The sequence below is a fragment of the Numida meleagris genome, chromosome 5, assembly GCF_002078875.1.
Source record: "Numida meleagris isolate 19003 breed g44 Domestic line chromosome 5, NumMel1.0, whole genome shotgun sequence".
Classification (NCBI taxonomy): Eukaryota; Metazoa; Chordata; class Aves; order Galliformes; family Numididae; genus Numida; species Numida meleagris.
In genome coordinates this window covers 17,510,266-17,535,216 of record NC_034413.1, presented here as the reverse complement: position 1 = coordinate 17,535,216, position 24,951 = coordinate 17,510,266, and the positions used below count along the sequence as shown (strand labels likewise).

Genomic DNA, 24,951 nt, shown 5'->3' with positions numbered 1-24,951 from the left:
TCAGAGAAGTTGATTCTGTAGATGATTAATTTGTTGTATATTAAGCGAGCTTCTAAAGTCCAGTCTGGATAGAGATACTGATCTCTCTTGATAATGATGTTCTACGAGATGGTAATGTTTCTTTTAGCAGAAGAATGCATTTTTTAATACATTATCTCACACGATAATGTCTGTGGAAAACAAGCACTCACATTCTGGTTTTGTTCCTGTATTTTTAGAGGTTTTTACAACATTTTGAGTACCAACAGCTGCTAATGGTTCAGTGAAGATTGGAACACACTCAAGTTTACTGGAATGAGCCTTTCCCAAGTTTATGATCAAAATTAAAAAAAAAAGAAAAGGACTTTCAAAACAGTCTCCTGAGCTTGCTTTCACCACGTGCTACTAGGTATATGATTAACATGTATGAGCCGCAGAAGGGCAGCCATGGTACCTTACAGGTTTTTATTTGTTGTCATATTGAATGCAATTCTTGAGCAGTACCTTTCACAGGAAAAGAGTATCAACAGAAGCTGCATGAGTACCCTTGCCTTTACTCTTCTTTGGAACAGAGTGGTGAGAGGCTGCTCTACTTTTTTTTTTTTTTTTTTTTTTCAATCTTGTCACTTACAAAGACTTGCAAACTTATTTTTTTTTTTTTTTTTTTTCCCAGGATATATTCTCTTTCACTCTGTAGATTATCTCCTGGCAGACTTCCAGTTATGCAGTGTGCTCCCAAGTTTTCTGCTCTGTTTTTGAAGGAAATTAATCCTTTGAGATCAGACTCTATACCTTTCATTTCTGCCTAGTAAATTTTAAACTTGTCGAATTTGAAGGAGAATGGGTAATATGTTCCTACAAATTTCATGATAGTCAGCAGCTGTATAACAGAAACCAAAATTAATGCTCCCCAGTGAAAAAAAGCAAGCAAAACTCAGCAGTAATCTGTTATTTATAGCATCAGTGAACTTAACAGTTGGTGTGCATACCTTGTTGCACGATAACTGATATGGTAGATGTTAGATTTATTGCTTTAGCAAATAAATTTCTGGGATAAAAGACACACACATGCTACAGAGCACATCTGAATCCCTGCCACAGCAGGAGATAGGACTTTGGTTACTAATGGACCCTGACTGATGTCTACCACAGTGTCTTCACTGAACAGATCCTCTGCCAAGCATCTTCATTCATGCTGTTCCTGCCTTAAAAGGGATGAAAATACAGCTAAAATTCCAACCCTCATGCCTCTAGACAAAGTAAATCAGAAGAGCAGCGTAGCAACCTGGCATTTAGCACAATGGAGGCAACACGCGGAGCAGGAAATATACAATAGCATTAGGTGAAAATGGTAACAAAACAAAATGTGGTTTGTTTATTTGTTTTCTCTAGCTCTCAGTTTTAGATCCTTTGTTTATGAATGGGCTTGAAAAAACATTAATCCCCACCATTCAAGTGTCAGGTATTTTTCATAGATTCAATTAATTTTATGCTGCCGTCTTGACATTGCTATCACATGTGTATGTGGGGTAGCTGCATGGCTTCTCATCTGTTTCAAAACACCAGGTGGCAGAAACATGCTGTCAGGCTTTGTCTGTGATCTGCTGGACAACTTCGTCTCGCAAAGAGGCATAAAGCAAGAAAGAGGTGACAGTGCTGCCTGGTAGGACACAGGTAAAAAGGAATCCAGTATAAAAGGTTCTTCCCTGATGCTTAGTCAAACATACCTCCATAGTCATGTAGCTACAAGGGCACAAGAGCACCTGTCACCTAGCCTCACATAGGTAGTTTCACATTTCAGGGCACAAAAAGCAGAGTACATAGTTTAATAACCATAATCTTTCAGGAAAATCTTACCTCTTCTGTGTCCTCGGTTAGACAGTATCAAAGATGTACTTTCTGAAATGCTATTAGTGTCACTGTAGTCCACGGACAGTTGTCTGTAATCTTCTGTTGACCGACTATAATTCATTAGTCTGGACCCTTTGTCTGGAAATAGAAAGGAAATATGGTGAATCACACACTTTAATTATAAATCATTGTATCTCCATGATAAATGACAGCATAAATAACATTTGGCTTGACTAACTTCTACATAGTCCGTGTCTGTCTGTCTTCTAACCCTAACTTCAGTTCCTTAAGGACTGAATAAAGCTTGGTAACTTAATTCTACCTCTGGCCTTCCATAATCTTATTCTGTCTCAAAATAGTTATCACAGTTTTCAACCATTCCAAATAAAACAAATGTAATATATTAATTGCATTCTGCATGCTTAACTGAAAGGTTGCAAAGTCAGACAGCCTAGAAAGAAGATCTTCATTCTTGTGTTTGGAGGCCAAAAACCTTCAGCTATAAGCTACTCTTTCTGTGTGCTAGATGGATGTTGCCCAGGCGCAATCCACTGTCAGAATTGGCTGCAAAAATTCCATTAATAACAGGCTGGTTCTGTTCAGCCTTGAGAAGAAAAGACTGAGAAGGGATCTCATCAGTGTTTATAAATATCTAAAGTGTGGGAGTCAAATGGATGGGGCCAGCCTCTGATCTTTTCCAGAATCTCAAAAGCTGATCATTTCTAACTGAAATTAAATAAAAAAAGAAAGAAAAGAAATGAAATGCTGCCTTGTAAAGTTTTGCTCACACATTCTCAGTGTAATTGACATACCAATTCATTAAATCCTTCAAGCAAGTGTAAGCCATATCACCTGACTCGCTAGAAAACAGAGAACTCATTCCAGATACGTAATCATTGGATCCAGGAATTTGAGTCTAATAGGCAGCTGAAGATGAGACCAACCCTTTTGGCAGCAACAGAGTTTTCACCAGCTTAAGCAAATATGAACCTGTAAGCTCAGTTCCTGAATCACTATGATTTAAGGAGTGCACTGGCTGTATCTTTTCAAAAGAATCTCCTTTTCTTGTGATGAATACCTAATAGAGACGTTGCATAGAAATTTAACCATGTGCTTAATTCTAGCTGAAATTAATGGAAAATATCTGTGATTTGCTGCGTAGGTATTGAATTGTCTATAGGCTTAATGTTGAGCATCCAAAAAAACCTGTATATTTTGAGCCAAAGTCAACCCTTCCCTTGTCCCAAGCCCAGAGATTTCTGTTGAAGTGAACAGGCTAATTTTCATAAAAAGAGAAAAGAACTAGAAAAAAGAACTTAACTGAACCTGAAGTCCATATTTAGTTACATTTGGAGACTTACTGAGGGATAATAAAATCTTGATTTTAATCAAATGAAATGTGAAATTAGTGTATGTTGGTTTATATATATGCTGAGCAGGTTTTGGCCTTCTGTCTTGAAATAACTCCAGCAATACATGTGTGAAATTACAAAACATGTTTTGAATAGAGAAATGGAACTAAAATATTAAAAAAAACCACAAATCTTTGCTTGAGTAATCAAATGGGAAGGATAAATATATCCTCTTTAATGGGATCTTCACAGAATTCCACTCTTGATCTTTGAAAATACACTGGAATGTAGAGAGTACAGAAGCAGTGCTGAAAGCACTTTTGTTTTATATGCAGTTCTTATGCAAACTGCTTTAAGAGTCAAATATGTTCAAGCTGATTTGTTATCATTGCTTCACAGCTTTCAGGCTACTGTTCTTTGAGGAAATAAGGAACAGAAATCTTGCTGACTTGCCTCAGAGTCTTTCCATTATTAAGTCATTTAAATATAAAGCAATAAATACCGTATTCAACACTACATATAATCACAGCAACATGAAGTTAGACAATTCACCTAGCTTGGGAGATGCTCAGAAAAAGCTGTCTTTTATCCATATTAGGCAGTTTAGATTAGAAGTTTACTTTACCTTGGTGAAAATTCATCTGGGAGAACAGTGGTGAGGTATCTGGTATTTTCTCATGTAGTCTCTTCCTTATCACATGACTTCTGTTAAGCTGAGAAACTATACTCTCTTCAGTGGCTACTCGTTCTACCTAGAAAACAATGGTACTGCAAGTCAATGTCATGTGATACGTGGACTTCAGACACTCGTTAGGAAGCGATCCTTGCCCTCTGCTGATTTGCATTTTGTAAGCAACTTCATTTTCTTAGGCAGGCTTCACAAAGTCGGACCGACTTTTGAGGGCTTCATGCTTTTGTGCTAGATGTGTTTACGGAACACCTTCTGTTGCAGTGGGAAACAGAGTAATAGCACAAGGGAAGAAGTCCCCTCAGAATACTAAGCAATATTTTTTGAAAGCAGAAGAAATATTTGCAATGTGTTTCAGTTTCATTCAGCTTGTCAACAAAAATTGTTTGCTGATACTGCAGGTCTTGAAAACGACTCAGGTGCTCACTTACTTAAGGCTTCATAGTCAGGCAGGGTTGTACTGTAAATGCTCAGCTCAGCTAAGTTCAGTGAAATTCTTGATGTGGTATTAAAGTGTTTCCTTTGAATATCACAAAGAAAGTCTGAAGTCAAAGTGGTAATGGGAAAATCTCTCTAGTGTAAAGTCCATTTATTGGCCAATATGAAGTCTGTAGAGGTTATGATAGTTTCAGTTATTAACCTAAGGAAAGAAGATACTGCAAGTGCAAAAGCTGGATTTCTATAATTTCCCAGGAGTGTGGTGTGAGACATGATTTTGTTGCTTCTTTTGCTTATACACATACCCACTCAATTTCCTGCATAGAAGCCTAGAAGCAAATCTCAGTTTAACTCTTACAAGTATACATTGAAAAGGAGATCATTAAGTACGAGAATAGTTCCTACCTCACTGACACTTCCCAGGACAAACTGGACCATTTTCTTTATGTAGATATTTGCTGGTAAGGAAGAAGATTCCTTCTGATGTGCTTCACATGCTTCCAGAATTGATTCAGGAGAAAGTCTTTTATGTGGCAGATCTTCACATAGCGTTAGCAAGAGACTGTGTAATTGGTCACTCAGCTGGAGGGACTGAGTCAACATGGAGGTACAGTTAAATCACACTTCACAGTGGTCTGAAATCCTGTCTAAACTGGGATCAGGAACTTCAGTAAGGCTTTCATCATGGGTGAGAAATGGGCACAAACTTCATTTAAACTTGGGGACAATCTTGGACAGGCAGTAAAACAGCACTAAATGGAGTCTCTAATGGGATACAGGATAGCCTTGAAGGGAACTAGTATATGCAAGGAGGGTCAGCAGCCCATACAGAAGCTTCCAGGTGACAGCCAGCAGCTCAATCTGCTCCATGTCTTTGCTAATTAGACTGTGCATCATAAAGATTCATGCAAGCAGGACGTGTGGTATCATTAGCTTAAAAAAAGTTAAGGAGTTATACCAGCCAAAACTGTTGCCATAGAGACCAAATACTGAAATTTTCAAGAGTCATTTAATTTACAGAGTCTTTTCCCTTATACTGTGTATACCCTGTAAAAGCTAGCGTTTTCTGAGTCAAAAGCATGCAGTCAAAGAGTGGATACAGAAATGAAGCAAAATGTGTGCTACAAATTTTTGAAAAGATTATGAACAAGCAAGAGATGTGAAGTTTCACTCAGTAATAGAATGTGACCAGAAGTTTTTATTCCATCATCTCATCCATTCTTAGAAAAAGCACATGTTGAACACCAGAATCATGTGGAAATGATGTTTTTCTTTAAGCCCTACCTATCTTTTAGGAAATTTATTACTATGGTCTTTGAATAAGTAATCTTTTCTTTTAAAAGAAAAATAAAATTAATCCTGATAGAAACAGTTCTGCTTTTCAAAAAGGAAAAATAAAATAAAGAAAGGAAAGATGAGAGGCCTAACTAAATTCCTTCTCTGCATGAATTGGTATTTTTGATGAAATCTGGACTTTCACACAAGCATTTCAATTAGCCATATACTTTTTAGTGGTCCAAAACAAAAAGCCATTTTTCTGACACTTCATATTACGCTTTTCATTCTTTGAATGTAACAAGAGCAAGACAGAATAAAAGAAAATGAAAATGTTTATGTTACTGGCCTGATTTGGAGGAACCTGATAGTCTGCTGACCAATAGAGGGTCATTCCTAAGGAATACACCAACATCTGCCAAAACAGAAAGGGAAACTCCTTATGAAATCTTTATACATAAATCTTTATAACTGTAGTCTGATTTGTTTAACATGATTAGAAACAAATTTTGACAGTAGGTACCTGGTACACTGCATTAAACCCCACAACCTTGTCTTCACAAGGTCTTCTCAAGATCTGTTTTGTAGTATACCTCACCTTTGTTAGTCCAATGCGCTGGTTTTTGTTCTGTCTGTGGAGTAATTCTGGTGCGCTGAAAGGGATAGCTTCTGTCTGAGATGCATTGTTTTGGAAGGACAAATTTCCTTCAGCAGACAGTAGTACTGACCATGGACAAATCACGCAGATGGCAGGGTCTGAAAAACATTAAAAAAGATAATGCTATTCCTATGGAATTCAGTGAGCTCAGAAAATCACATTGCTCAGGTCCCAGTGCACAGCTAAATCCATCGCTGAGGCTTCCCAGAGACATATCCTGAAGTCAGTGTAGTCATGTTCTTTTATGCCTAGCTGATTTTGTCACCTGGAATTTAGTGATGGTTAAAGACCTGATTTTTATCTCTCATGATTTCATATATAAAAATAGTATATTAACTTTCATAGATTTCTGAAGCCTAAGAAATCACATCTCGTCTGCAGATTCTGGTTGAGATCTTGTTATATTTGGTAGATGTAGAGCGCAAAAAAAAATGTCAGAAAAGTAGAACACTTCTTCTAATACAGCACAAATACTTTGAAGGTGCTATTTGCAAAAGAGCTGAAGTTAGGTTCTGTTAAATTACATGACCATGGTACAAATTTCTGCGGTGATATTTTTTTTGTTCCATGTGTTGCTTTTAGTGCTATCACCTAGTAAGCTTTTGGTTAAGAGGGAACATTATTTCCAATTTTTAGAAAATTAAAGGTCTTAAAACTATCAGCTTGCCTTTTCCTTTGATCCTCCCCCATTTCTGTGATGTTGTTTTTGAATACAACTAGCACATGCTAGGAAATGTGTCTGTTTTAGAAACAGATAGCCACCTTGATCTTTAGTCTCAATTAAGATTACCTGGTTTTGTGTAATGTTGGCCAGCCAACCAGTCAGAATGCCTGCCTGACCAGTCAGTGCCCAAGCACACTGGAAATACTGCTATAGCCAGTTGGTACTAACTAATGCCAGGTCTAGCAGGATTTATTAGATCAAGCACAGTGCAGCACGAATGTGGCAGTATTTGCCCTGAGAAGAATCTGTTTCCAGAAACAATGAAGCTGCAATTATGAGAAGTGTAGCAGAGATACAGCTTAGTTAACTGGGCTGTTATTGTGCAGAGACGGTTTACTTTTGCTGCCCTCCAAGAAACTGGATCACTGGGAATTCAGCTTCCGAGCTCCCTAAAGTCATGATTGGGCAGCCTTGCACCACACTTATAAACAGCTTGGTTCTGCGTCCCTACTTCTTGTTTTACTCTTCATCTTCTGATCATAATATCCTAAATTTAGTGCAACACAGAGAGCATATACTGATTATCTCAATTCAATAGACATTCAGCAAGTCCCTTTTTATTTTTTTTAATGAGATCTGAAGGGTATAGAGTTGGCTTAGTGTCTGACACAGAGTTAGTAAGCTGTGATGAACCTGAGCTGAATTTATCCAAGTAGGCATCTCCTTGTTGCAATCCTTTGCATGTTCCTAGTGCCTGTATTGTGTGGATAGATTACAGGATCACAGAATTATAGTGGTTGGAAGGGACCTCTGGAGACCATGTAGTACACTTAGATATTTGAGAACTGATGATTCAGTCAGCCTGTTATAGCTGTCCAGTCCAATAAAACTTGGTAGTTAATAAAAGTTCACACCTCCAGCTACAGCAGAAGTTACATATCACTTGTTTAAAGTCTTTTACTGAGTGATGGAGGAGTCATGTGAACTTACTCGTCCTTTTCTTCTCTCAGTACTTGAAGGACATTATTCTAGCTAGCACTGCACTTTCTGTGTGTCTATGTTATTCAGACATTAGGAAGGACAACTCTGTGCTGTTCCATCAACTATAGCTCTGTTTTAATTTATTGCTGATGTGTAATTTAGAAAAAAGTGGCTGTGTGAAGACCTGCATGTTGGCAAAGCAGTTTGCATGCAAACCTAGCTGCACTGAAAGGTTTCTCATTTGTATTAGAAATATGCTATTGTTGCCATTAGTGCTTTTTGTCCCAAACACAAACAAACAAAAAACACAAATAAACAACAACAACAACAACAAACCAACAACCTCCCCAAAGCAATCATCAAAATACCAAAACAGCTTAAGAAGGAGTTTCTAACAGTGAGACACTTTTCAGCTCACCTTTGTGAAGGTCTTCCAGAAGCTGCAGTGTGGACAGGTACAAGAGTGCCCATATATCTTCTTCCTCCAAAGAGCTTCCTTTTGCCCACAGGACCTCGGCCAGTGTTGCACAGGAGCTGCTCATGCCTGCTGCAATAGAATCAGACTTGGACCAGCTAGAGTAGACTGAAATGCTGGTAGCAAGCCATACTGATTACAGCTGAGCCCTTCTCTCACAGTAAGAAATCTTTTTTGAACTACTCTGCTTTTTTGTTCACAAAAGGCAGAAATAGTTTATCCATGTCTTCATTTGAGTAAGAGTAAATAAAGGAGTCTAAGTGACTTCCTGTCTTATTTCTCTGCCCTTTTACTCATCGTTTTAAACAATTCACAACATTACGTGGGGCAAATCATTTTTACTCAGGAAATACTTTATGTTCTGTTCAGACTTTGTGAGCAGTTATCTGAATGGAAGGGCATTGATTTTGCTGCTTAATTGGGTGCTCTTGTCTATAAAACATAACTGTGATAATCTAAGAGAAAAAATGACAAAGCAAAAGAGATGTACTATAACATGAAGGATTTATAAACAATTCAGCAATTATGTTTCATTCATTGCTCAGCAGGTTGATCAGTAAAAGCTTGTAGACTTACTGGGTTCATTGATTGAACATTTTCTTGGTCTGACAGCTAAGACTTGGAACTTGCAGTTCATTCTTACCTGCATACATATAAACCTGCTTAATTTCAGTGAACCAAATTGAAAGGTAATTCTCTCTGCGTGCTGCTGAATAGCAATTCAGTGGTTCTCAGAATGCTGTCCAACTGACAAAGGCATAAGAACTGGTGTAGTGCAGGAGAATGTTGGTTCTCACAATCTCCATGTTTTTTCTCAGCTGCAATGAAGCATCATGTCATTTAGAGGAAAGCATCCTGCACTGAATCATAATTTAATATCTTACCTATTGGAAGAGTATTTTTCCAGTCTCAGGTAACTAGAAAATTCCTTGTGACTTGAAGTGTCAAAGCTTTTATTCCTCAGAATGTTTTACCATACCAAATATTGTAAAAGAAGGTTTTGTTCTTCATAAATGGGTTTGATTTCACACGTTTCACATTTCAGTAATGTACTAATCTAGGCAGAGCTGCTCTAGGTCTACACGTCTGTAAGGAAAACTTAATCCAGGGTTAAAATTTGCTAACATTTTTGTAATTAATTTTGGTTTTGCTGTTGCTATCCTGTAACAGTGATCTATATTGTATGCTGTATAAATAGAGGCTTAGTGAGAAAAGTAGGAAGTGATCCATATATTAGTTTGTGAGTTTATCATTTTCTGTAGACAACAAAGTGAAGACACTAGAGCCCAGAATGCTACTGCTATGTACAGGACTGCAAGTGCCACTGTGAAATGACTTCACTCAAAGCATGAAAACACATCTTCCCCCCAACATTTCTTCACCGTCAGGTCACAGCCCGCTTACTGCTCCCATTTACTCTCTGCCTGCAAGTGAACTTAACTGTGTCTTACAGCTGATTTTTTTTTCCTGCCTACCATTTATTATGAAGCTTTCAAGGAGCCACTACAAGAACATTGCAATGTTCTGCAGGATCAACTTTTTGTTGATTAATAGACTTCTTAGACTTTGCTTCATGGGGTGTTGTCCTGGTTCACTAGCTTCCAAACAAGGAAGCACAACCCTGGAAGAATGATCCCTTGCTGCAGCCACTGTGGGATTACAGACCAACCTAGTGACATTTTAAACAGAACCAGAGTCCTAATTTTAGCCTGTGCGCCTTCAAGAGATAGTAAAGCTTCTTAAGAACCTAACCTTAATTATAAGAGACAGACAAATCTTCTTAATCTAAGCCATCACCATCTCCCTTAATAATAAATTACTGTGATAGCATTTCACTTAACCCTGTGGTACTGGGACTAAGCAATCAATTCACATCCCCAGAGCTAGAATCTGTATGGCTTCTCCATATGAGTAATACTTGCTGCTGTTTTATTCAAGACTTTATTGGAAGAAGAAGCACTGAATCCTCTATTTTAGATGGAAGTGCTTATACAAAAATCATTTCAGTGCTGGTATTTCTAAGTAGTATAAATTACTCAAAAAGCAGTTATCTGGAGTCCAAACATAACACTTTTATAGAGACGAAGTGAAAATGGCTGTTATGTCAGAGCTGCTAAATTTTGGTAGTAAATGTTTTTTCTAAGGGTAGAAGTAGCGTCTCAGACCACTGCTAAATGTGAATTAAATGAATTCTGCTAGCAGTGATGTGCAAATTTCTTCAAAAAAATATATAAATGATTAAGCTATATGGCTATGGAAATAAGAATCTCTTAAAAGTATAATAAATTACTGCTTTAACATGATGTAGAGTTAAGTGGTATGTTATTTCAAAAGCAAATTGGCAATTGATTTTCAAACACACTCAGAATTCCCAGTAATTGTGGGCTGTATTTTTAACTTCTGGTTTTCAAGAACAGCATGATGTGATGTTTCACAAAAATATAACTGTGAATGGTTGGGGAAAAAAAAAATTTGTAACCAACCTAGACTCTGCATGTGATGAGAGAGTTAAAGTGATAAAAGGATATGATTATCGTTGTAGCCCTGTACATAATGATAGTATTTTAATTCAGTAAAAGCTGTGATCCAGAACCAAACAATTCTGACCTTCAAACAAGCTAGAAGTGTTAAAGCAAAGCAGACAAATTAGGGGGCAATGAGGAAATAGGTTGCTAACGTTGCAAAAAGGGACTAGCTTGTTCACATCAGGGCTTGATTGTCACTTGGCTGTAACACTACACGTCGGGAAGTGATGCTAGATCTAGTTGAGTCTGCAGGGAAAAATCAGAACAGCAGAATGCAATCACCCACTTTGGAATTTAGCCAGGATATAGAGGTTAGTGTTTTAGTGTTGGGGAAAAGTAGCAAAGGGCTTTCATCATCTATTTGTACTTATCTGTGAGGTCAAAGACAAATCTTCCATTGACTTCTATGGAAGAAGGTAGAAGCATCATTAATACCATCCAAATAGGCAAATTAACCTAAAACAGTCCCCCCGTTCTCATCTTAGCAACAAATATTCATTCATTACGTAGGCAGCCTCAAGTCAATAATTTTCCTCTGCAAAAATTTGATCTACTCTTTTTGCATAGATATGAAAGGTGAGGCTAACCTATCATTTTGCCAGAGACATCCACCTGTTTATGACATTTCTTTTCAAATTCTTGTAGTCCATTTTGGTATATTTTTTGTCCTATGTTCATGCTTTCCTCCAAGCAGTGACTGAAATTTAGAGTCAATGAAAGAAATGGAATTGCTTATTAAAGATGATGAACTACAGCCTTGCATCTGAATTTAACACTTAATAGCAGTCACACAAGAGTAATTTTATATGTGAGGGTCACTTAATGTGCAATTTGGCTTTGTTATATTTGGCAGTCTTACTTAGTAAAGTGTAAGTGAGCAACTTAGCTTTTGTCAACCTTCATCTTTTCTGTTGCTGCTTTGTTGACTGCATTAAGATGACAAAAGAGCAATATTTTTGGGGAGGGTGGAGGGGGAGGGAGGAAACTGACTTTCCGTTGTCATACAGAGTTATGGGAATTAAACATCTGCGAGGGGAATGACACATCTGGATTCCTAACTAAATGACAGCCCTTTTTCACAGAAATCTATCAGCAAGAGTTTACTAGGGAATTAGTTCGGTTGTGAAATAGTTTTCTGCAGAATCAAAGTATTAATCCATTACCTGGATGATAGTGAAAAATGAGATGAAAAAGAGAGATCACAGGACAAACCAGCGAATAAGATGGTGAGGAAGGAGGAATCATAATCAGGTTTTAGAAACATTGGATCAATTTTTTTCTCTGGTGTACTTTTAAAGGCATGAAGCAAGAACACATTTGCCCCATTTAGGCTTCTTGAAGAACAACTGGAAGAACAAAGGACTAATGCTTGGCAGGAACCAAGCATTCTGTGAACTGAAAGCTTTCTATCACAGCAGAAATGCATTTCAATTTTCATGGTCTGGAAAACGTTCTTGCAAAGTTCTTGCCTTTCTTCTGTCTGGACATCTAGTTCAGCTTAGTTATTCTATCCTATATATTGCAAAATACATGGGTATCCCTTTCAGCTTTTAAATTGCTTAGCGGTGTAAACAGCAGTAGATTTTGTAAACAACTGTGCCTGAGGAAATAGCATTGCCTATGTATGGTTTGAACATAAATATCCATCAGAGGCCATCCACTAGACGAACTAATTGGTTTTGACATGAGTGAGCCAGTGAGAGGCCACACAAGGAGGATTTGTTACAGACCTGAGAGGTTCCCACTCAGCCTCAAAGCCACTGAGAGTGTGAGGGGACACTTGGAGTGACAGGCAAGTGGGACAGGGCCTAAGGACTCACTTCTTCCGTTTGCACTTCTATATCCAGAAAAAGCTGTCTGCACACAACAGTACTTGCAACCTGGTGCATACCTACTGCACATGCAGATAACTAAAGATGGCTGGTATTGATTTTGCGTCATTTAAGCACTACACTGTGTGGGATTATCTGAATCTCCATCCACCACTTTCAGAGGCCAGGAACTGTTTTTTCTTGCATTGTATTGAAGGATACATCAGTAAAATTACATGCATGTCTAGGAAAAGCTGGTCTTTAGCCATTGAGATATGGTATTTTTCTTAGCTTTCTCTCCCTTTCAGCTGTTTTTCTCCAACTCCTTTGCTATATCTAGCAGTCCCTGCCCGCCTGTCTAAAATCACCTCCTAGAAGTAACTGAGTAAAACCAAGGGGACACAAGCAAGCTTCTGTTTAGCCCATGGTAAAACTTGTATCAGTGGCAGCAAGATGAAATGGGGAAAAAACTTTTTAGAAGCTGAAACTTAAGCCAGAGAACCTCAGGTGTATTCTGGAGTACACTGAGCAATCTGTTCTCAAATTTAAGCTGACCAAATGCCAGGAAAGATGGCAACTTGAAATGACATTTTCCTTGGGTTTTAGAGGGCTAATAGACTGACTTTAAGGGCTGAAAAGGTTTGGCTGTTGAGTGTCTTGTGCCTTATGTCTAAACCTCAGCTCTGGAACACTATCAACCCCTGCAGGCTGAGTCAGGGTCACCTCTTTCTTTACGCAACTCAGATGGTAGTAAGGGGAGCATTAAGAACTATCTGCTATGATATTTTCAGAGGTCCCACAGAGCTTGTTGTTAAAACCTTGTGTACCACTGCCCCAGCATGAAATCCTGATCCATTCAATTCTATGGCAAACTCCTATCAGCAGCAGCAAGTCTTAGCTTCTGTTCAGTATTCTGTCTGCATATGGGAGAGGGGGAGATCTGTAAGTGCCAGCACTTCTAAATGTACCTATTAAGGGCATATTTCTCAAAACGAAATTGTTTCAATGTTTTGTACTTGAAATAAAAAGCTTGATTTTAAAGAATATCCCCAGTTTCAGTTATGCAAATACTCTGGCATACCCAGGTGAGGGCTTTGAGCTAGATATAATCAGCGTGTCTATCCTATCTCTTGATTTTCCTCTGTGATTCCACCCCTCAAAGATGAATACCTTCTGGTAATGCTTCTCTGAAATGCCTTATGCTTAAGAGAAGGCCAGTGATGAATTTGTATCTTTACATCTTTATGACACAAGAGTTCAGAAACTTCAAGAGGGATAGAAAACTAATTGAAGACTAGAAGTGAATTAAAACACAAATAACACAAATAATATTTGATGAAGGGCAGGACAAATGCTTTTTAAATATCAAATATTCCAGGTACCCAGAGGAAAGCTCTTACAGCCTATCCTAGGACTTGCTGTTCAATAAATCAAACTTGGAATACAAAATTAGAGGGGATTAAAATAGGCCCAATGTTAACATTTGGATGGAGCTATAGTTTTAAAATCATCAGGTGGTAATTCCACAGTAAACCTGTAGAATTTATGAATCATATCTCCTGAGCCAGCAGTCTGATGATGTGGCATGATGAAGGCAGAGCAGTTTCTGCAGGCACATCTGCAGGAGGAACAGCTGCAGCAAGCATCCACCCCACTTCCCTTGGAATTCCCTGCTGCGCTGACACGAACCTGGGCCAAGGCCAGAACCACTGCTCTGCTCTCCATGGGAAGCAGCTTTGGAAAGATACTTGCCTTGTCTTCTCTCGCAGTCCTTTATGCACTTAAATAATACACAGTTATCACATGTGAATGTAGAAAATGTTTTTGATGTGAGAAAACTATCCTAGTGTGTATACAGATTAAATGTTTGGTGGACAGAATCATTTCTGGATCAAGATAGGAAGACAGAGCTTGCTTTTCTTAGCTGAACAAGATTGTTGCATGGAACATATTTATTAACCTGGTTCTGGTTCTGCACAGAGGACAAGGAGACAAGTTTGGATCAGTAAAATAATTCTGCCCCACTCAAGTGCGCACTTGAGTGCTATTAAATGAGCAGTTTTCACAAGGATCATGATCCTTTCTTCCTCAAGGCTACCAGTTGTCTGCTTATATTGAAAAAAGTCCAAACCTTGTAGTCTGTAGTGCTGTGTGGAGATTTGAGAGGTGTTAGCCTCCAGAATGACTAGGACGAGGTAATCGGGAGATACTGAGGAGGCACTGAAAGCTGGGACCAAGCTGTCTGTCAGTAAGAAGTCTAACCTGGTTTTGTTTTGCAGCTGATCCATAATAATCCATAATGCTGCAATGTGCAGTTGGCTACAGAGGAACGAAGATCACTTCAGCCTGTAAGCATGTTACGCTGACCACATTAAAAACACAGTGAGTTTTTGATAGTGCTTGACTCCATCTGCTGTGTTGGTGGCAGCTCTGGCTGAATGCTTCAGGCTGCATTTTGTGCTTGAAGAACGGTGCTCTTATGAGAGACAAATTTGTGCTTATCAAAATAAAATATAGAAATGATTTACTAAGAAATGACAAGTAAGTATATAGCTATTATAGGCACTATTCATCTATAATATTTAAAATTGAAAGCCCAAGTAAATTATGAAATAGAAAATATATTAAAATGTAGTTAAAATTGATTTAAGGGAATGTTTTTCTCTATCAGCAAACTAATGACTGTTACTGATAATCATAGGGGAAATGCAGAAAAGCTGTATTGAAAATAAATGTAATATCTTAATTGTAAATATATGAATATTTTAGAGGAAAAAAAGGAAGTAATCTAGGAATATTAGATGCTTTTACTGTGTACTTCTATATTTTCAATGTCTATCATAAACTTTGACTTTTTTGTATACATAATACATCATAGGACCACTGCAGTAACCCTTTAAAAAAATTAAATCAATTCTTGAATCATGCTATCATTAATAACAATCTCTTAACATATTTTTAACCTGAAAGTAAGCATAACAACCAGGTAAAACACTATATAATTGACAATTACCTTGCTTAAGTACAGCTTACTTTATTTCAATGCTGCTTTCTATGAAATATGAATAATTTTTAGGTATATTAATATTTGGAAGAGACTGAAAAGAGTAAAGATCTAGTTTAAAATTCATTTCAATCATAAACTGATTTATTCACATACGTACCATATGCAAATTTTATACTCTGACTCATTGTACAATTGTTACTATGATTTTTGAGAGAATACATTGAATTCTGCATACCAGAGAGACAAATCCCATGAAATCCCATGAAATCCCATGAAAGTTGTATGAAATTCAACTCTCTGAAATACAGGGTTGAAACTTTTGGTTTTTTAATTTGAATAAACACTTAATATTAAAAGTTTCTGTTCAAATGGAGTAGATAGGAGGAGCCAAATTTGTTAACACTGACAAATCAGAAAGGGAGTTGCCTTGTAGCAAATGTACAACTTCTTATTAGAAAGTTTATGCCTCAGAAGTTTCACTGTCATGATACAGCCTTCATTATATGATAGATTTTCACCCTCTAATGTCAGTGAGTTTATTTTATTTCCTTTCTAGAAACATGCATTTTAATCAATAGGAGAATTAACCAAACTATTAAAAATATTCAGCAGTCAAGTGGGATAAAATTTCACTTCTGAAGAGAGCCAAATGTCATTGCTAGGAAATCATAATCTTCTCATGGACTGCTTTTTAGAAAGTCGCATCTTTGAAGGGGAGAGTTGAAATCTGAGTTCTGCAGGGTGTGCTTCTGTGCCTACCCATAGTGAATTTCACAAGCAGAATGGTAAGGGTGTTAAAAAAAGATGTGCCTTTAGTACATGATCTATGGACAGTGTTCCTCAAAGACACCGTGCCCCCAGTATGTTACTGATGCCAAAGGAAAATGTAGAAATATTCAATACCATACCAAATCAAGCTTACAGGACCAAATTCCAATTTCCTCTTTCCTTCAGAAGGAACCTGCCTATGAATTTCCAAGAATATCAGGCTGTCTGCAGTCAGTATGCAAATAGGTACTCATTCAATAGAAATGTATGAAATCATCTCACTGGATACGTGCATTCAAAGGAAAGTGGTGCTATGTTTGCTCTTGCTAAGCTTATACACTCTATCACCTCCACCCTGGCTGACATCAAACCCGAAGGACCTCACAGAATACTGATCTGTGATGGAGAAATACTGCCATTCCTTTATTTTATTTTCATACATCTTTCATAAAAACGTTCATTTTACAAGGGAGCATAATTCAACAGTGGCCTAGAACTGAATCTACAGCTGTCTATATTGTAATGCTTTAAGGATTAAAGCTTCAAAGATATGCTGTCTGCTGCTGCAGTGCCAGAAATAGTATGACAGTAGAACTCAAACACCATGGTAGAATTTCTCTTTTATGTTTAGTGGCTTACATCCCTTTTTAGGCATTATTCTCTGCAATGAAGCAGCCTGGATCCATAGGTGGGAACTGGGAACAAAGAGTCAAATGGTGGGCTGATGCTGAGGTTAAAAGGTACCAACCTCACACTGAAGAACCTGAGCCCACTTAGCTCTAGCTACTTCATATGCTAAAGAAAAAATGAAATCCCAAGCACTCAGATTTTAGCATGTGCTTCACAGGCCTTACAGAGACTCTCCAGAGCTTCTCAAGCAAGTTACTCCTAATGAAGTCAGTGCTACTATGGTTTGCCCGTAGTTAACATGTATGACAGGGAATATGGAGTTAGCTTTGGGGTCCTGAAATTGTCACTGTTGTACACTTGTTTGCAAAGATAGCCAAAGCTTCTGAGCTTGCTGCTGCTTCTTACTGGCACTGTCACCTGAGAAAAACCTTCTTTCACCACACTGCTGCAGATGATGCAGTTTTCTATCTACACTTCAGATGTAAATAGCATTTGCATTTCTCCAGAATTTCCACCTAAAAGTTCCAAATCAGTAATGTTTACAAAGCATATGAAAAAACTTCCATAAAATAAGGCTGCTTTTGTGTTTGAAACTGCAAACTGTTAAGTGGGGACCTGCCTATGAACTGAGAGCAGTAGAGTAGAAATTAGGAAACCAGTTTCCTAACTGAGACTCTTTAGTCCCAAGTTGTAACCACTTGAAACACATCTTTCTGGGGCTCGGAGTCCAGTGCTGTTGTTTTTTTAAATAGTACTCTGTGTAAATCCATTAATATAAAACGTATTTTAACAGTTTTTTTTAGAATCATGTAAGTTGTGTTATACAAAAGAAGACTTATCCTTGCCAGAAAAGCAGAAACAATTTAGCTGCTTCTGTATCTTTACCTTCAATAGAAAATAAAAAATAAGCTGAGGAACTCTGTACCTTTATGAGTGAAATTCTCTCATGGGTGAATGTCTCTAACTCCAGGAGCGGCTGAGCATTGGTATGCTGGAGCAAAATCTGACCAACCCACTATTGCCATTTTTAATACAGGTAAGCATCCCTCTACTTGGAATTAGCTAATGGCTTGAAAGAGATGATGTAAATTTCATTATAAAACAAACAAACAAACAAACTGTAAATATTAGATACCGCTCTACAAAGCAAGAAGAGGAACACTGTAATACTTATTTAATTGATAATGAGATTAAGTGAAATACGTAAGAACCTACCTGTACAAGTTCGACAGATGCTGCATCCAGAATAATCTTTAATCTTCTATATTTGTGTCTGATACCAGTTGTTTAGTTCTTCATAGTTGTAAACTTCACAACAATCATATTCAGGACTTGCTTGGACTTCTGTTACTTTCTTTCTGTCCTGCTCTCTTTCTCTCCCTCGCTCTTTCTGCCTTTTGCTCTTTCTCTCTCTCTCTTTTTCTATCTTTCTAGTGCTTTGTTTATATCTTGTAACCAAGCACTGTATGTTCTGGCAAGTGGCTAAGCAAGTAAACAATAAAGTTCCTTCTCGTGCTTGCAAGCCCAGCCTAGCAGCGCCTGGTCTGAAGTTGGAGGCAACGTCATGGCTGCTGAAGCCATTTACACTCTTTCCCTTTTTCTTTTTTCTTTTTCTTTTTTTCCTGATAATTCATCCACCAGGTAACGGAGTGAGCTTTGAGGAAGTGGCTCAGAATAAACCTCTGGGTCTGTCGACATATAAGAACTCAATTGGATTACCTGACGCACACGGGAGCATTAAAACTAAAGCCCTGTAGACTGATGTCACTTTCAGCCTCTGCCAATCCAGAGAGAAGGAATACACCAAAGCACAGACTGATGGGCTGAGGGGGTGCATGTTTCTTTCATGAACAGCAAAATCCCACTAGGGAGGTGGTTGAGTCACCATCCCTGAATGTGTTTAAAAACCGTTTGGATGTGGTGCTCGGGGACATGATTTAGCGGTGGGTTGTTAGAGTTAGGGTAGTATGGTTAGGTTGTGGTTGGACTTGATGATCTTGAAGGCCTTTTCCAACCTGAGCAATTCTATGATTCTATGATTATATGATCCTTCAAACTGAATCAACAGCGTGGATAAGATTTTGTTGCGTCTGTCTGGCAGAAAAAAAAATACCTGAAAGAAGGGATTTTTTTTCCCAGTATTGCTCCATCTGAAAAATTCTGGTTAATTATTGCAGAGTGCAGAGCTTGTGGGATACTGCAAGACACCGTGCTGGGCATAAGAAAGTGGAAAAAATATCTTAGCAAAATAAAAGTTCTATTGGACTTACTTAAAAAGGTCTTCACATCGATTGTTCCTCCACTCTTCCCACTTCTCTTTCTCTTGGCATTTTTCTTTATTGTTTCAGTCTCCAAAGCAGTTATATTCTGGTTTAAGCTAAGTAGAAATTCCTCTGCCTCCAAAAAGTCTAAATTTGTTCATTCAGTTTACTTCCAAGTGTTAAAAAAAAGTAAGAAGAAATGATCAGAATATATATTATGCATTGCAATGGCAAATATTCACTCTTATTGTAACATTAATGTTCAGACAGAGCAGACAGCATCTTATTTTTAAAAATGACGCTCAATATTTTGATGACAGCAGAAAATGTGGTAAGACACAAAAGGCCAAAAGCTACACCAAGAAAATATTCAGATTATGCAAACATTAGAGATAAAGTCATCATTACACCAGATCCTCATACTGTCTGATTTATCAGCTAACACTCAGACATGTTCTTTACGTCTTGTTCTTCCTTGGACTCTCACTGTCTGCACTCCTGATTCTTGTCCTTCAGAAGTGTTTTTCCAGGCAGTTGTTGGAGGATCCTTCACTTTCTCTTTCCAACACTGTATAAGCATTCCACAAAACTGAATTTGTTTATTCTTTCTCCCTTTTTCAGTGTGATTTGAAAATGCAATATCAGCTACCATCTCAGTGCTACTGCCTCACAGATGTCTCCTCTTCAGATATCTCTCTTCATGTTCACCTGAAAACCTTGGATGGCCTCTGTGCTCGTCTTCATACAACTTGTTATTTTGGTCAACATGGCCAAAATAGCCCTTACGTAGTCTCATTTCCTTACTTTTCACTCCTTTTTTCTTTTAGTCGCTGTTATCCCAAGCACATATGCTGAGATTCATCTTCAGTTTGCTCTTCTTCTTCAGTCAACCCTTCCATTGTATCTGGACCTTGACATGCGCTTTTGAATAAAATTTACAAGCTATGCTCTTCTTTATCTATCTGTAAGCAACATTTATTCAGGCTTTCATCACCTTATATTTCAATTGCTGAAAACCTCTCTCCTCTGACAGTGACAAGTACAATATTGCCTTATCCAAAGTATCACAGAAACATCCATTTTGCTAAATTCTCACACCAGGCATATCACTCATCTTTTTGCATTTCTTCACTAGTTCCTTGTCTTTGTAGCAGTAAAATATACATTTTTTTTCTAAATAAATCTGCAAGGAATTCAGGTAGAAATAAAACTAGATAGAAAATTCTCATATCTGAGGTGTTTTAAACACTACATCTTGGAATCAGCAAACCAACAGTTACTGTTAAATCTTAGCAACAACATAGCAGGGACTATTTCCTGCAATCACTGGCACTGATATTACCCTTCCTTTTAACTTGAAATGGATCCAAATGCCAACAGATCAGCTAAAAGATAAAGGTGATAAAGAGAAACTCTGAGCACTGATGCACCTCAGAATGTATTCAGCCTGATCATCCAAGACAGTCATACTAGCAGGAAAAATCAACACAGAAGTTTGTGGCTGTTTTTTTCTGCAGCTAATGAATGGGCAGGAGACGTGGAGTTATTTATTAGGGTGCATTTGTATCTACCAAATTTGATTTAAGTAGACGTGTGTATAATGCTGTTTGTGGAGTTAATAGGGCGTGTGGCTTGTTGAATCATTTTACTAGAAATAATGTGTTGTGTGAATATGCTCTCATTAAGTCAGGTAGAAATGTTGATTTGATCAACTAATCAAAGTGAAAAAGTAATTTATACTCTATTTCCATAAGAAAAGACTTTGCTACCATTCTTGTGAAAGCATGGGCCTGGTTCTGACCTATCTACATTGATGCAAAACTGTGCTAGTTCTGTTGATGTAAGCAATTGTTCTGGATTTGTGAAATCTGATACTTATCCAAGGTTCCTTCTTGATTCTAAATAGTCATTCAAATGAAACATTTCAGAATAATATTCACCTTGTACTGGTCTGAACTAAAGTGATATTTCAGGCTCATAAACTGAGACAATATGAGAGCTTCATCTGAACTCATTCAGTTCACCTACTGTATCCTTTACTGTGCAGAGGTGACATTTATGTGATTGTGGCAAAGTTTATGTAACTAGATCACTATGAAAGAAGGTTAACAAGATGAAAGACCATTTATCCTAGTGAAGGAACTGCTGGATAGAGGCTTAGGATCTCCCTTATGCTCTGTCCAGCTTTCTGAGACCTGGCAAGAGTTAGAATCCAATTATTCTCTGACATTAATGCCTTTTCATCCTACAGAGGCTGAAGTGTGGGAAGCTCTTAAAGTTTACATAAAGGTGAGGATTATTATTTACTTCTCAGCTGCTGACGGTACATGCAGGCTGTTAATACTGCAATCACGGGTCAAACGTGGGGTTTCTATTAAAAAGTGAAGTCTCACAGTGCTTCTGCTAAGTTTCAACAGTTTTTATTTCAGAGTCCCATGGAGTAGGCCATAAACTGCTTGACTGGTCAGAGCTAAATGGAGATCACTTGAACCTTCAAAAAAAGAGAATCTCTCTTTTTGTTTCAAGTCTGCTCAAAGTCATATAGTAGAACCTAATTACTTCTGATATCAAATTTCCATGCATCGTCCCTATACACAGTATATATACTAGTTAGAGGCTTGTTTCCATGTGGTTTCTAAGCAGATTGGAGTTGATCCAGTCATCTATATTTAGGTTAGCAAAGTAATATAGGGATGTGAGTCTATGCTCCTATGCTGGTCTTTGCAGTCAGGGGTATTTCACATCAGTGTCTTTATGAGGAACCTGGTTTTATTTTTATGGCTGTGATCTCAGTTGTGAAGAAAAATAGAAGCCAGTATGTAATACGTATAGCTGAACACCCCGTTTCTCTCCGAGAAATAATTCCTAAGGTGATCAAAAAACCACTAACCTGAGGGTGGTGTTTTGTTGCTTCTTGTTCGTTTGTTTTTAATTTGTTTTTGAAGTGGGCAGAAAGACAGCATAATTCAATTCTTACCTGCCACTGGTGACACTAACTGGTTTTCCTTAAGAACAACAGTTGGCAAAGGCTGCATCAGACCCCTAGGGGTTTCTAAATCTTTAGAAAGATCTGTGAATCGGTAAGACCCAATTGAATTAAAAATTCATTTTTAACACAATCTGTTTAATTTCCTTTTGATTCTTTCACTGCTTTTAAGTTACGATATGAGGCAGTAAGACATGACTGAACAAGTAGCTCGTGTTTATAATACCTGATTGCAGCTCTGCTGATCCCATAAGTATTTCAGTGATAGGCAATATTCCTATGAGATGTCTTTTAAGACATCTTTCTAGGATACAAGAAGAAAGGGTGTGAAGCAAGTAGTTCATGATATAAGGTACTAGCTGACATCTTTTAATGGCTAAATGTTCACAGACTGCAATGGAGTCACTCTCTAAATAAGAACTGTAAATTCATGCCATTAATCTGAGGGAAAGAGTAAAACTTCTTTAAAGGTTTCTCAAATACAGCGATGGAATGCCATGTATATGCATCATGTATAGTTTCATTTAAAATAGCCATTTTCTGCAGCAATTGCACAGAAGGGAAAAAAAATCTCTTCTTTCTTGGAAAAGAGATTCTATCTTTAGTTTGTTCTTGGCCACCACAAAGAAGCCTGCATACATTCAGACATATATTTGTATATCAGATTAACACTTTATTTATGGAGTGAAAGTATTTTTTCTCTACAACAGTCGAAGTGATGAAAATGATGAAAACATATTTTTGGTTGTGACAGAGAGAATATATTGCCAGAATCCAGCCCAGTGAACCCACCATGTAATGTTGTCCTCGGATAATTTCAAGCCCCAAGAACATTTCCTAAGTTATATAAAAACCTGTCCCATGCAAAATTTCAATTGAATAGTGAAATGAAGAACACTGTGCTGTGTTAATATCGGTGTATAGAAATATGAGGCACGTGGTTGTGTAAGCACTGTTTCCTAGTAGTTAAACTACACTTCTCTCCACAAGCAATTCCAATTGGCTGGGTATGCCTCACTGACTGTCCACACTTCGCTTCCAATTCACTTGGTGTGCCAGCTCATCTGTGTGAACTGCTCCTGGAATGATGGCAACTCAGACAGAACTTTGCAGGATCAGAGAAGAAGGGGTTAATGGGATTAATGACATTTCAGAGATCACAGTTTCTTGATTAGACAGGCAGAAAGCTTACTTTTACTGAGCTGAAATCACCCTGAAGTACTCCGTGAACACGGTCCCACATTCACAGTCATGTTTATAACCTGTCGCATGGTGCCCCATGGTGGCTGCTTTCCCTCTGTTATATTTGCCAAAGCCAGCAGCTACTCAACTGATTTTGATAACAACTTAAAAAAAACTTAATTCATGATTATTTGCTAATAGTTGATTTGCTAATAGTTATATTACATACTTTTTGATTTGCATGGTTTTAATGCCTGCTATAGTTATCAACAATTAGAAGGTGTGACTTGGTTCATTTTTTTACACTTTTTCAGTTTGCATTTCTTCAATTTGGCTTTGGTTAGTTTCTGGAACATTTTCATTTCACTTCCTCATATGAAATGGAACTTTTATGCCAAAACCAGAGGTAGAAAGATGCTTAAGTAAAGATATTATCAAACTATTTTATTTACTTCATGTAAGCATTTATATTCTGGAATTTTCTAACATGTTCTAAAGTCTGGGCCTTGCTTCCACGTTATCTCCCTTAGCAAACAATATTTATCAACCTGTTTTCATAAGAGCACATGGATATTGATCCTGACTGGGACTTATCAAGTGATAGCATGGAGAAATTGGCCCCCTGCGTACCCACAGTTCCTACTGATCTCTTGGGAGCAGGACGAGACAAGGAGATGGTTTGTCTCATTCATTTACAAAAGATGCCTATCACTGCTGCAAGATACCTAGGTGCCTATGTGATGATGATATATAAATGTTTAAAATAAAAGATGGTAGAACTACAATGGCTGCATGTTTGCACAGGTGGTTCAGGCTGAGAAGCTGATGAATTTCAACTTTTTGCAATGCAATTTATTGAAAATTGGTTATGAAAAAAACTTGGATGGAGCATTCTTGCAAAAAAAATGTATTTAAATAGATAACTGAAATGATTTTATAAGAAATCAATACATGCAGCTCTTTACCTGTTTATCTAAATGTTGCTATCTTGCTCATGCTCCAGGCATCCTAGAATATCTTGTTTCTATTTCGAGCTTGTCTAAAATGACTGCAGGCATAATTAAATATTTACTTGCAAAACAGCTATTGTGCTTTAAGGAGTTGCTACATACTGTCTGTTCACTACAGTCCCACTCAACTGGAGCTTACTGGGTTACTGAATATATTATACCAGTCCATTCTGGTGCAAAAATAAATCATTATTCCTTACTGTTGAAATTCTGTGAAAAAAATAACAATTGTATGTAGTTTTGAACTGAATTTTATGCCATAGTGTCTAATTTTTGATATTTTGATCTATGGAATTTGGGTCAGATACTCAGATTCATTGCCTTGACTCCATAGATTTCAGCCTGAATTGTTTGCTTTGCAGTTTCTAAGTATCAATGTGTTATAACAGTGTTTACTACCAGCGATGTGG

At 37.6% G+C, this 24,951-nt stretch overlaps 1 protein-coding gene across 6 annotated transcripts in view; it reads right to left on the bottom strand.

Moving 5' to 3' along the window:
• The window catches only part of FRMPD2 (FERM and PDZ domain containing 2), a 68,984-nt gene extending 50,425 nt beyond the window's left edge, over window positions 1-18,559 (bottom strand). For 3 of the 6 annotated variants that reach the window (XR_002439334.1, XM_021398799.1, XM_021398800.1), the window contains exons 1-7: window positions 18,318-18,559; window positions 8,305-8,433; window positions 6,182-6,339; window positions 5,933-5,998; window positions 4,714-4,899; window positions 3,808-3,934; window positions 1,837-1,968 (exon numbers count right to left, since the gene is read on the bottom strand). Coding sequence is in view for 5 of the 6 variants with exons in the window: in XM_021398799.1 (XP_021254474.1) it covers window positions 1,837-1,968; window positions 3,808-3,934; window positions 4,714-4,899; window positions 5,933-5,998; window positions 6,182-6,339; window positions 8,305-8,428 (793 nt within the window). In the remaining variant the exon portion in view is untranslated. The remainder of the gene's footprint in view (window positions 1-1,836; window positions 1,969-3,807; window positions 3,935-4,713; window positions 4,900-5,932; window positions 5,999-6,181; window positions 6,340-8,304; window positions 8,434-18,317) is intronic. The other 3 variants (XM_021398796.1, XM_021398798.1, XM_021398797.1) reach the window with 2 other exon arrangements.